Below are 13,215 nucleotides of genomic sequence, written 5' to 3' on the forward strand. Positions count from 1 at the left end.
GGGTGGCGTATGCTCTTTGAAGGGTGCACTGTTCTCTGTTTGCAGTATGCGGAAACTCTTCGAATCACTACTCTTCCTTCTTCTTATGGTTTTACTTTTTGTTTGTAATGTTGCATGAGAAAAATTAGACAATCCTTGCGATGTTCTCTTACAAGAGTTTTATCCTTCGTTTTGCTCGTACGGATATGATTCGTTTGTGGGGGACATGATTTCTTTTCCATTTTTTGTGCTTGGTTGCGTACGATTAATTTCGTTATCGAGTTCCCAATAAACTCTTTTTTGGTCAGTTCAATAGTTCCTGCTGATTCCAGGTCTGCAGCGATAGGATTCCCACACCACCTTTTGTTCAATTGTGCATAACTAGCTTTTTTTTATGATTTTGGGATTCTACGATGACCGTGATATCAGAGGATGCTAGTTGTGCGCAACCACACATAAAGGTCCAGTTACGAAATGTAACGCTTGTAGGAAAGTCTTTTGTTGAAACAACACTATCCAATTCACCCATTACTGTACTGAAAGAATAATGAAGAACTATAAAAAGCAGAAGGAGGAAAAGTCGAAGGAATTCTCGTATCAGTGCACGTCTTCATCGCGGAGGCGTTACAGTACGTTCCGGCACTTTTTATAGCCGCGTCAGAACGGCATGAATCTCGGTGCTGTTCTGTAAGCGGCTGCGCTCGACTGTGGTGGAACTAGTGATTAGGATCGAGGGGGCATCGGGAACTGCAGTGATGAGTAGTGCTAGCAAGGGTCTGCTTACGCTGCTACACTGGGGTTCAGGCCGTTTTGACCCGACTGCAGCTGACTGTAGCTATGATTGATTGTCATTTGTTGTAAGTTGTCCGAATAGTTCCAAAATTATGATCGGATGCACTCGCAAAGACTACCGTAGGAACTTTGATTTCAGCTTACCTTAAAAATCTCAAACGCATTTTGATAATTGCTTATTTGTAAGAGATTTGAAATAACTAGTGTGCACAATAGTATTTGTACAATTTGTTTGATGCATCACGGAATGAAACGATAGCGTTGAACAATAGTTTCAGAAATCACATAGAAGGAATTGGAAGAAAAGACAGTTTTTACGAACAATTGCGAAGCGTTGTTGCAGCGTTTCAAGTGCGAAACAAGTGTGGTATCATTTTTGTTGTCCCGCGCGATCGTAAACGGTACGAGAAATGAGTTCAACTTCTGTTTAACGATGGTTTCTAGATATGGTAATCCGCAAAAGTTCACTTTTCACTGACCCAGATCCGGAATTCCATATAAGGATAGTACAGGTCGGATATAGAACAATGGAGAACAATTGTAATTGTGCATTTCATTTCTGCTCATTTTTACTTCGGCGCTAAGTCAAATATGAACTATTTGGACGACGGCAAAGCGAAATATATACCTCCACAAAAATCCCTTTTAATGTTACTTTAATGTTTTAATGTTTAATGGTCTTTGCTATTCTATCCTAAATCACAATCAAATATGGTAGTTTTTAGTTCGAAGCGAATCTGTTTATCTCTTATGTGCTGAAATTTGTGGAATAGTAAACACTCTGACTACAAAGAACGCATTAGCCCCAAACGCAAAGAAAATGTGCTATGAGGCGACACGCAGAATGCTTAAGTTATTGGGAATAATTGGCCTATGATCGCTGTTTTTATTCTATATAAGTTTGAGTGTTGTCCTCAGTCTCACGCGCTCTCACGCTCACGTCTGAAAGGTTCAGCCGTCTGAAAGCCTGAGCGGATTTTTTTTTCCATAAAATCTCCTTGGAAATTTTCATGAGATAAACGAATCTACAGCTAGGGCAGTGAGGACATACGTTTCCAAGCTAACGCGGACAGTCCGCTGTCATCCATTCACAACCCTTCCAACGGGGTCCTACTTCAGTCGAGTGCCTATCGCGGTCGCCTTGGCTACTGCAAAACCCCTGCATATATTCTGCTCTTTTGAATACGTTGAGTATTTCAGATCCTGGAACGGGAAAAAAAGTTACTAAGATTATTACCTGCACAGACTTTCATACTTTCGATAAGTGCTAATATTCTCAGATTTGCACAATCAGTGATGAAGTATGGTTACTTTCTTTGCGGCATCGCGGCTATATTCACTGCAACTACAACAATTTTGTTGACTACAGCAGTCTTCTGTATTCATATTGCCACGCTTGAGGAAGAGATAACTTTTCAGCTGGATCAGCTCAAGGTTTCCTTTTCTCCATAGTTCCTTGTGTTTCTTCAGTAATTTTTCAGTCAATTACTTTCGCATCTTTCAGAGAGATACCGACCAAATTTGGAGGGAAATGATAAGTATTGATAGGGATTTTGAGACATCAAGGAGGGTAAGGAGGGATCTACAGGAAATGCTGAGCACTGCAAAAAATGAGGAGCCATCAATATTATCACTTCCTCGATCCCCCTGCAGTAAGCTGCCTCTTTATGTAATTGCAATCACCACCTTAATGGCAAATTAACACTTCAATTCTTCTTATAACTTTATTATTATTATTAATGGTGAAAATTTGTTGACGTTATGAAAGGACGCAGAGGATACGAAAGAGACTTGCTATATTATGATAATTACTAAGAAATAGAAAGTGCAAGTGGAATTTTCCGGGATGAATCGTTGTCTGCGGTGAAAGACGAGCAAAAATGTTGAAGATAACAGCAAGGAAAATAATTTTGGGATTTCTCAACAAATGGTTAAAACGTTTCTTCAGAGTTAGCTCCTTAAATTATTTTAGTTTGTTCTGCTGGACAAACATGTCCTCAAGGACCACCTGGTCCTGCTGGTGAAGAAGGACCTGATGGTATACATGGTTTAGATGGCGTTGATGGATACGATGGATTTGATGCTCACCCAAGTGAACCATCGGTTGGTTGTGTTGCACATTATTATGATTCTTTCCATTCAAATAGAACTCTCCTTGAATGTAAATTGAATTGCTATAACTAAAAAATTTGCTTCATACTGTTGCTTAAAGAAGAACGCAGCAATACATTGTTGTTTTGATAAGTGTTGTTCAAAACCCCAATCATTGTAAAAGTTCTCTTTGAAAGGTAGATGGGGAAGGAAAACCATCCTTCCTTTTTCAGAGAATTAGCAAAGGGTGTTTCTTTTGCCCGCCTGGTCACCCAGGACCACAAGGACCTTCAGGATATCCCGGTAAACGCGGGTCTCGCGGTGCACAAGGAAGACCAGGACGACCAGGAAACAACGGACAACGTGGGTACCCTGGTGAGATGGGTCAATTTGGTCCGCCGGGGCAGGACGGCGAAGCTGGCAAGCCAGGCGCAAATGGAATCGACGGTGTTAAATATATACCAAGACAAGGAATTAAGGTATTAGTTCAGGTCTTCACAATATTCCTCGTGGTTACTAGAGTATGCTTCCGTGCAGGGCTTAATGGGCGAGCCTGGACTTGAAGGGCCACCAGGGTTTCGTGGAAGGATTGGAGCTGTTGGGAAAGGTGGGGAAGCAGGATATCCAGGAATGACAGGGATGATGGGTATGGATGGCGAAATGGGGCCTTCTGGACAACCCGGGCCATCTGGTCGCAAAGGAGAGGATGCGCTTGTGAGATTTTTCCATTACTTCAGAGATGCTTCCTACAACTTCCAGAAAAGTGACGCTTATGATGATTTCTTTGAGAAGTGTTGTGTGCGCACATGTTAGGTAATGAAGGAATTCAGTTTATTTTTAGTACTGTGGCTGTCTTCCTAGGAATTCAGAACCAGACATGACACATCATGGACTGAACAGAACTGTCTAGACGTAACAAAGTGTTCATACAACCAGGGAGATTAAAGGTTCACTCGCTTCTTCTGTTTCGTTGTATTTCCATTCCAATACTATTTGAAAGTATAACCAATAAATTTGTACGGTTTCATGCATATCAACTTTGCCTTTCCCAGCAATAAATCTCTTGCTCGTTAGTACTCGTTCCAAGCAAGTAGTGAACTCCAGACAAGACGCAACAGCTGTACAGGAAAGATGTACGTGCGATCGCCGCACAAATCCCTATCGACAGCGACGGCTCTGAGCCACCACTCCGAACAGTTCTGAGATTTCTTTTTTTCATCTTTTTCTTTATTGTTATCTTTTTGGTATGATGTCGAACTGCCTCACAAATCACCAGTTTCCTATCGAGGTGTGAGCCTTGTGGTCCTAAGGGATGTGTTCACAAACCCGAGCATCGCAATGAGAAGCGATTGCACGCAACGAGATCTCCAGGCCAAACCTACTGAATAAACTGGTGGAAATACAAAGTTACCTTGGGTATGCCAGTTAGCGGGGCGAAAATAACTATGATTCACAAGAGTCCGCGCTCTCCATCACGTCCCTATACACTTACCCTTAAAAAAGAGGTCCACGACAATATCATTTCATTGCACATCATAACTTGTGCCACTGTTCTGATGAGATGAGTTACCAGACTGACCACAGCGCTGCACACGTAACAAACAAAGAGAAGCCACTGAGGCTGCCCGCAGTGTTCAGAGCAGAGCGGTCGGCACGGTTCGGCGGCTCTGCGGTTTGATGAATATTAAGCGCACGGTTGTGAACATTCAACAACCACCGAAGCGCAGAGTCGCCAAACCGCACCGCCCCCGCGGCCCTGAACTCTGCGGGCAGCCTCGAAAACAGTAGAGGCATAGATCTTGTTTTGGCGGCTGCGTCGCAGCGCCACGTTGGAGCGTTCACAGCAGCGCACGTTAGAGCGCTGCATCTCTCCAGGGTTGGAATGGCTTGTGGAGGCGTATGTTGTGAACAACGTGGAAATGTTGGGCACATCATCCTTTCATTCTTTTCTGATCAAATATGTCATAATGTGCCCTTACTGCTTCGTTGACTGCTTACACAACGGAGGACCTCGCTTCAGAGCCGTTTATCGTTGAATGTTTCTGAGTATTGCTCCGATACAATTTGCACCGTTATTTGCAAATCCCTTCCTAAAAATCGCTAACACTTGCAGCCCATATGATAATCAGAGGTGGAAATCTTCAGCAGGGAGTAGGAACATTTGTTTCCATTTCCTGTCGAATGAATTCTAGTTCCTTTACTGCATCCTTGTAATTGAACCAGGGATTGAAGTAGCGTTAGTGGACGTTGATTGGACATTCATCACTGCATCCTTCGCGAGCTTTTTTACTGGTACTTTTGCATGATGAAGATGGCCAGACTACTACGTACTTTTTTTACTCAAGTTCCAGTGTCTGGTTATCTTCATCATGCAAAGGTTATTTATAAAGTCTGAACGTCGGCTAAAGCCGGACTTCAGACTTTCTATGGTGTTCACTTCGCTCCCCTTAACTGATCAATGAAAATTAATAGTAGTGGCTTTTTTTTGTGAAATTAGACTTGTGTTATTCAAATAACGCTTTCTTCCTCTTTTTTAATAACAAATGAAGTCGAAAGATTTCGTGATTTTCTTTGTTAAGGATCAGTTACACATTTGAAAAATATTCAAGCTTCAGTTCCAGTCTGAATCAATGTCCGGCTAAAGCCGGACTTGAGACTTTCTGTGCTGTTCGCTTCGTTCCCCTGCACTGATCAATGAAAATTCATAGCATAGCATTTTCTGTAAAGTTAGATTTGTTTTTTAAACAACGCTTTCTTTCTTTTTTTTATTATAATTTAAGGTGAAAGACTACAGAATTTTCCCTATAAACGCGTCTGTTCCACATTCAGAAATCATTGAAACATCAGCTTCAAACACTCCTTCGATACCAATATAATCTACCAACGAATTGAGAGCATTTCTCGAAGTATGGGTTTTCCTCGTGATTTCCCCCACAGTTATCATAGAATGATGTTTTAACATAAAATGACGTGGACAACATTAACGCACTGATAAGGATAACTTCAGATCATTCAGAAGTTATGTAAACTGTTGGCTACTATTTGAGCAGTTTGCATGGTTGTAGATAGACATGCGGAGTCACCTTGATCACCTTGGCTCCCGTTGATCTTCGAACTGGTCGAACGGAGGCCAGTAATTCTTCCATTTGTCCCGATCGCGTGCCAGAGTAGCCCAGTGGTTCTTCTTTTCGCGTGGGACACGAAGAGCATCATACTTTTCTTTGAAGGACTTCGTGAAGAAATCTGATCATCGGGTCGGCGGTCTTCCTGTGGTGCGCTTAATATCGCGGGGAACCCAGTCGCTCACGGCTCTGGTCCAACGGTTGTCATTAAAGTGCATCACGTGTCCGGCGCAACTTATTTTACTTTCCTCGGCAAACGCGGTGGCGTCCCTAATCTTCGATCGCTGACGCAGGAGAGAACTTCGAATCCCGTCCCTCACTTGCGTGAGGAGGGATATTCCTAGCATCACTCTCTCAATTGCGCGTTCAATGACGCTCACCGCGTTTTCTTCCTGCTTGCCCAGGTTTCCGAGGAGTAAGTCAAAGCAGGAAGTACGGTGGTGTTGAAGAGGTGAGCACGGAGCCGGGTGTTCCTGGTCTTCTTCACTACATCCTCGATGCTCTTGTATGCTCCCCAAGCCGCTCGTCTCCTCCTGCTCAGCTCGGGGGTCAGGTCGTTCATCATGTTCAATTCCCGACCCAGATAAACATAGCTGACGCATTCGGATATGTTCGTTCCGTTGAGCATGAAACATGCGGAGTCATGGAGGTGAAATGCAACGCGGGCAGTGGTTACCGCTACGGAACGACTGTGACACCATTCACCTTTCGCGGCATCCACATGACGTGTCCGGCCCACATTATTTTACTTTCCTTGGCAAACGCGGCGGCGTCTCTAATCTTCGCTCGTTGACGTAGGAGAAAACTGGTATATATATATATATATATATATATATATATATATATATATATATATATATATGTTTCGAATAAATTACTGATATCAAACACATCGTTAACTTTTTCCAAGCAAATCTGAACCTTTTTCATTCGTCTCTTCAGTATTTTTCTTAACATGCGTCACTAACATTCTTTAGATAAGGTTCTATTAGGGTGTTCGGAAAGTATCTGCCGAAAATTTCGCAGTAGCGCAGATTTTTTGAGATGTTCTGGAAGTTTCCGTTTTAAATATCATGATATATAATAACGAGCTTAGTCCGTGTGTGTGTGCGTGTTTGTCTGTGTGTCAAGAAATTCGAAAAAGGGGGTGCGACGGGCCCACCCGGCGTCGGATTGGTGCGCTATGGTCATATAGCTATAAAATGGGTTGCGACGGGTCCTGCGGTGTCGGATTGGTGCGCCGGCGCCAGATACCTATAGAAGGGGTTACGACAGGCCCACCGGCGCCAGATACCTATAGAAGGGGGTGGGACGGGTCCACCGGCGCCAGATAACTGTAGAAGGGGGTGCGACGGGTCCACCGGCGCCAGATACCTATAGAAGGGGTGCGACGGGTCCACCGGCGCCAAGTACCCATAGAAGGGGTGCGACGGGTCCAACGGCGCCAGATAACTGTAGAAGAGGGTGCGACGGGTCCACCGGCGCCAGATACCTATAGAAGGGGTGCGACGGGTCCACCGGCGCCAAGTATAAGAAGGGTGCGACGGGTCCAACGGCGCCAGATAACTGTAGAAGAGGGTGCGACGAGTCCACCGGCGTCAGATACCTATAGAAAGGGTGCGACGGGTCCGCCGGCGCCAAGTACCATAGAAGGGTGCGACGGGTCCAACGGCGCCAGATAACTGTAGAAGGGGTGCGACGGGTCCACCGGCGCCAGATACCTATAGAAGGGGTGCGACGGGTCCACCGGCGCCAAGTACCCATAGAAGGGGTGCGACGGGTCCACCGGCGCCAAGTACCCATAGAAGGGGTGCGACGGGTCCAACGGCGCCAGATTGCTATAATATGCTACTCCGGTGTGCCTATTTCCTTCTTCTTTCGCCTCAAGTTTGTAGCATGCCGTTCTCAGAAACTGGCTGTTTAAATAGTAGCGAAATGTTTATGTGATTTGACGTGGAACGTTATCTTTATCAGTAGGATGATGTCTTTCACGTTATTTTATGTTGAAACATCATTCTGTGATAACTATTGGGGGAAAACAGGAGGAACACCCATACTTCGAGTAATGCTTTCAAATTGTATCTATATTATTCTGGCATCGAAGGAGTGTTTGTAGCTGATGATCGAATATTCTCCAAATGTAGAATTGACGCGTTTGAAGGAAAACTCCGTAACTTTCGCCTTGATTTATAATATAAAGAAGAGAAGGAAAGCGTTATTAAAAAAACACAAATCTAATTTTACATAAAACATCACTACTATTAACTTTCATTGATCAGTGAAGGGGAGCGAAGCTAAAATCACCGAAAGTCTGAAGTCCGGCTTTAGCCGGACATTCAGACTGGTATTATATAAAGACACTCCACAACGGTTTACCGCCTCATAGTGGCGTGGAGGTGACACTGTGCAGGGTACTGAGGCAGTGAATATGCTGGAGTGGCAAAGAGACTTTTCCCAAACTAAGCAGCCATGCCACGGCGAGCTTAGCTTTCACCGCAGGTCGTCGCCCAACCTATATGGATCAGGGAACCACCTTGCGACATTTTGCCAAGACGGTGGTGAATCTTAGCAGTGGTTTAGCTAGGCTTCCGATTCCGAGAAGTCAGAATGTCGGATGTGTCGAACTCCTTCTCAGCTTGGGAGAACCGGAGGACGAACCTCCGCTGTGCATCGCAGTTCGACGCCCAGTCAGACGGTATGGCGTCCGGTGAGAGGCGATCAAATCTCAGGTTGCTCAGGACGTCATTGATTCTAGACCAAAGCGACACACGCAAGACTCGCCATGGAGACTGTCTCAGACTGTGTACTTACAACGCGAGAACAGTTTCCACAGATGTTGATCTGCATGCCCTTCTCGGAGCTGCAGAGCGTATGAAATTTCACGTGATTGCTCTGCAGGAGACCAAGTGCAGAAGGGGCGACGTATGACAGATGAATGGCGGTACACTCGTCATTCGTGGAGAAAAGGTTCCGTCGCGAAATGTAGGGGGTGTTGGTTTTGTTGTGCACCCATCTGTCATTCATCTCGTCGATTCTCACGAGATCCTGTCACCTCGTCTGGCCATTCTTCGCCTCCGCCCTCTGCGCCAAAAATCCATCAGTATCATCAACTGCTATTCACCAACATCAGCAGCTGATGATTCCGAATTGGACGCGTTTTACGAGGAGCTGGAGGAAGTAGTCCACAACGAGAAGTCCTTTTACAAATTCGTTTTCGGAGACTTCAACGCAAAACTAGGAAAGGCCATAGAAGAGATAAACAGGATTGGAAGATTTGGACTAGGGGACCGGAATGAAAATGGCAATCGTCTCGCCAGGCTGTTGTCCGCCGCTCGCCTCTTTCATGGGAACCCTGTTTTCATGAAAAAAGATCATCGTCGGTGGACATGGGAATCGCCCAATGGCGCGACTCATACGGAGATCGACCACATCCTCACCTACCGGAGGTGGTGTCTACTTGACGTCTCAGTAGTACCATCCTTTTGTAGTGGTTCTGATCACCGTCTCCTTCGTGCGGAAATATGACTTAGCCACACGTTGAAAAAGAACATCTGCTATTGGCAACGAAGGAGAAAAGAAGTCGTCTACGACGATTGCGTACTCGAGGACTCCTTGTCCCAAGGTGACTGGCACATCGAGGAGGACCCACACGTGGACTATGAGATGCTGCTCATAGTCCACGTGTAGGTCCTCCTCGATGTGAGGGGATTACGAGTCTGTGCTGAGCGTGCCTCGAAACCACGCACGACAAACTTGGATCGAATTCCGAAGAACACCAAGGAATTGTTGGAAAGAAGAAGGGCTTTGAGGCTTGATCCGAATGCATCGCACCTTGAGCGGTTAGTAGCAGACACTAGCTGCAGAAAAGCGTTGCAGGAGGATCTTTTGAAGTACAGGCAGAAGAAGATTCTAGAAGCAGCACAAAGAAGAACGAGTCTAAAGAAGTGCCGCAGGGATCTCCGCGATTATAATATTCCACTAGCAGCCTTGCTGAGCGAAGACGGGACTCGCACTTCTTGTCGTGAGATGGAAATCATTACGCAGAGGTTCTACTCGAACCTTTTCCGTTCATCAACTCCTGTGTCAAGCCCAATCATTCCCACTGGCGAAGCTCCACCACGGATTCTCCCTTCGGAAGTACGAATCAAGAGCATGAAACCTGGCACAGCCCCCGGACCTGATTTTATATCAGTAGACTTTCTTCGGGCTGGCGGCCATCCGCTTCATGTAATCTTAGCAGCGCACATGACATTCTATCTTCAGAAAGAAAGGATCCCAGACCAATGGAAGACCTCGCGAACCATTCTTATCCATAAGAAAGGTGACCGAGAGGACCTTCGGAACTACCGTCCGATATGCTTGCTGAGCGTGTTGTACAAAATATTTACCAAGATCATCCTCACACGCATATCTAGGACGCTGGATGAGACCCAGCCTCAAAGAACAAGCTGGATTCCGCCAGGGGTTCAGCTGTTTGGACCACATCCAGACCGTGTCGAGGGTCATAGAGGTTTGCCGTGAATACCGCCTGCCCCTTGTTCTAACCTTCGTCGACTATGAGAAAGCCTTTGACAGCGTAGAAACGAATGCAATACTATCAGCGCTGGTCGATCAAGGTGTGGACGCGTCGTATGTGAGGACATTAGCCAATTGCTACGAACGATGCACGACTAAGATACAGCTTTTCCACCGCCCTCTCACCATACCCATTGAAAAGGGGGTACGACAAGGCGATACTATATCGCCGAAGCTGTTCACGGCTGCATTGCAATGGATAATGAAATCACTATCCTGGGAAGAAAGAGGCATACGTGTTGATGGAAGATTTCTCTCGAACCTTCGTTTCGCGGACGACATCGTTCTCTTTTCGAGCAGTACCAATGAAGCAGAAACGATGCTCAACGAATTGAACGAAGCAGGTAAGAGAATAGGACTACGAATAAACAGAAAGAAGACACAGTTCATGAAGAACGCCCACTCAGGAGCTCAGCTGGATACGGCTCAAGGACCTCGTCAACGTCACTCACGAAGCTTGAGAACATCTTGGATGACAATGGAGAGGGAACGAAACGAGTGGAAGAGATGCTGGGGCCCGCACGTTCAGTGAAGACGGGCCATCTAAGTATCTAAGTAAGTATATAAAGACACTACCGCTTGTATACACATAACATATCTGGCTCCCTCTTCCTTGGCTATTTCATCCTATAATGGCCGAACATTCCAACCATATTCGACACGTACTCCTTTACGAGTTCGAATCTGGCCAACCCGTTGCTGAAGCCCATCTAAACTTAAGTCAAGTATTTGGCACTGAAGCCCCTTCTGAGCGGTCTGTGCGCGCCTTGTTCCAGCGCTTCAGAGCCGGAAACAAGAAAGTCGAAGATGAGAATCGCTCTGGTCGACCGACTGCAATATCGTTCGGCGAACTGAAGAATCTGGCGGAGCAGCATCCATATGAAGATGTGCAGTACTTTGCTGCCAGTCTTAGCTGTTCGCTGTCTATCGTGAGCAATGGACTGCGATCTCTCTGAATGGTGAAAAAGCTCGGTCAGCGGCTCCCACATGCATTGAGCGACTTCAACCGCCAAAGACGCATGGAAATCTGCACTCAGCTGCTCTCCAGAAGCCGCAGATTCGATTCCATTGTCACTGGAGATGATGGTCCTCTATGTCAACCACACCCACAAACGTGCGTGGTGCGCTGCCGATGAAATGCCGGATCTTTTCGTGAAAGGTGAAATCCATGAGAAAAAGGTCATACTGAGCGTCTGGTGGGGAGTTCATGGAACCTACCGTTTCGAACTGCTGCCGAGGTCTACTGCGCCCAATTGCAAAGACTGGCTGACAAGATCCGCAAGGAGCACCCGAAGCTCGACAACATTCGCCTGCTGCACGATAACGCGCGTCCTCACATCGCGGAGAAGACTTCCCAGAAAATTCTGGAGCTCGGATGGGAAGTTCTACGCGCCCCACTGCCCAGACCTGGCCCCGAGCGACAACCACCTCTTCCGATCGCTTCAGCATCATCTGGAAGAGAAGCGCTACGATGATCGTGACCACCTCGAAAATGACCTTCGGAGTTTCTTCGCCTCCAAGTCGCCGGATTTCCACGCCAAAGGAATCCGTGATTTTTTGAGACGTTGGCAGAAGCTTTTCGATGTTGATGGAGATTATTTCGTCGAATAATAAAATGTTGTTAAAAAGTTGTGTTGTTTTGAAATTTTGCCGTATTTCGGCAGATACTTTCCGAACACCCTAATATTTAATTTTATATTTCAGAAACACCAAAACATGTTCAGTCGTTGCATCCATTGTTCTTTGTAGTGAAAGTGTTTCACAAACCTATCACAATACAACACGTAGTATATGAAGTACATTAATGAATCCGAACCAGCACATGAGGCTGCACATGATGGACACTTCAATATCAAATGAAGAAGCACATCTAGCAAAGTATACCCTATCGATTTGGTCACAAAAGTAGGAATGAACGTGACACTGTTTGCCTGGCCGAACGGTCAATAGATACACAAATGTTGTGGCCGGGCGTATCCAGGAGGCTAATGGCGTCGATAACAACACCGCGCGACTCCTGACAGCGTCACACTCGCCGCAGTAGTCTGATCGCTTGGGGAACGGTAAAGAGGGTGCCGGCGGATTCTACTTCGGATACCTCCGAAGCATTACGTATCCACTGGATATGTCGCTGGATACGCGACCATACCTCGATGAGGTCGCGCTCCAGTCGTTCATAGAGACCCAGACAACCGTCTTAGATGCTCTTCTGGATGTAGAGGTGCATAGGACTACACAGTTATAAGGAAACATGCAAAGAAGAATGCTGTGAGTTGTCGAAATTACAGAATAAATTAAAAAGAATGTAGTTAAAAGCACATATCATTTTGTGTGGTTCTGAAGTAAGAGGACAGGAATGGGTTTTGTGTAGATTTTACCTTTTGGAAGTCTAGAAATCCTATCAAATTAACTCTTTCTCATATAAGAGGTCGGAGATACAGAGGGTCCATCTATCCGGGAATAAATTAAGGTACAAAAAAACGTGGGGCTTGCAGGATAACGAAAGTCCTCATTCCCATTACTTTTGAAAGTTGGAATGTTTCGTTTTTAACGAAATTGTTCATAATTAATTCGGAACTACTAGATGCACCTCTCTCTCTTATTTTACGGGAGGATTTCTCTTGCTTCTGGTACGGATACAGCATTGAGGTCACCT

General features: G+C 45.6%; 5 protein-coding genes across 6 annotated transcripts; 4 read left to right on the forward strand and 1 right to left on the reverse strand.

The window, feature by feature from the left end:
• Window positions 1-2,067: 2,067 nt before the first annotated feature.
• RB195_001950 (uncharacterized protein) lies at window positions 2,068-3,772 on the forward strand (the record flags this gene model as incomplete). Its single annotated transcript, XM_013438053.2, has 6 exons — window positions 2,068-2,205; window positions 2,276-2,423; window positions 2,744-2,874; window positions 3,096-3,341; window positions 3,400-3,576; window positions 3,704-3,772. 6 exons carry the CDS (start codon window positions 2,068-2,070, stop codon window positions 3,770-3,772), a joined length of 909 nt encoding a protein of 302 aa, XP_013293507.2.
• A 2,337-nt stretch (window positions 3,773-6,109) lies between these two features.
• On the reverse strand, window positions 6,110-6,586 carry RB195_001951 (uncharacterized protein; the record flags this gene model as incomplete). The annotated part of the gene is made up of 1 exon (XM_064198970.1): window positions 6,110-6,586. One exon carries the CDS (start codon window positions 6,584-6,586, stop codon window positions 6,110-6,112), a length of 477 nt encoding a protein of 158 aa, XP_064054851.1.
• A 2,329-nt stretch (window positions 6,587-8,915) lies between these two features.
• Window positions 8,916-11,091, forward strand: RB195_001952 (uncharacterized protein; the record flags this gene model as incomplete). Of its 2 annotated transcripts, none has more annotated exons than XM_064198972.1 (4): window positions 8,916-9,455; window positions 9,672-9,823; window positions 9,881-10,305; window positions 10,400-11,091. In XM_064198972.1, 4 exons carry the CDS (start codon window positions 8,916-8,918, stop codon window positions 11,089-11,091), a joined length of 1,809 nt encoding a protein of 602 aa, XP_064054852.1. The 2 variants fall into 2 exon arrangements, with proteins under 2 accessions (XP_064054852.1, XP_064054853.1); XM_064198971.1 differs by adding an exon at window positions 9,515-9,667 and having other exon boundaries at window positions 8,916-9,430; window positions 9,794-10,305.
• Window positions 11,092-11,191: 100 nt separating this feature from the next.
• On the forward strand, window positions 11,192-11,515 carry RB195_001953 (uncharacterized protein; the record flags this gene model as incomplete). The annotated part of the gene is made up of 1 exon (XM_013444622.2): window positions 11,192-11,515. One exon carries the CDS (start codon window positions 11,192-11,194, stop codon window positions 11,513-11,515), a length of 324 nt encoding a protein of 107 aa, XP_013300076.2.
• Window positions 11,516-11,639: 124 nt separating this feature from the next.
• On the forward strand, window positions 11,640-12,170 carry RB195_001954 (uncharacterized protein; the record flags this gene model as incomplete). The annotated part of the gene is made up of 1 exon (XM_064198973.1): window positions 11,640-12,170. One exon carries the CDS (start codon window positions 11,640-11,642, stop codon window positions 12,168-12,170), a length of 531 nt encoding a protein of 176 aa, XP_064054854.1.
• Between the last annotated feature and the right edge of the window lie 1,045 nt (window positions 12,171-13,215).

The sequence above is a fragment of the Necator americanus genome, chromosome IV (genome assembly GCF_031761385.1).
Source record: "Necator americanus strain Aroian chromosome IV, whole genome shotgun sequence".
NCBI lineage: Eukaryota > Metazoa > Nematoda > Chromadorea > Rhabditida > Ancylostomatidae > Necator > Necator americanus.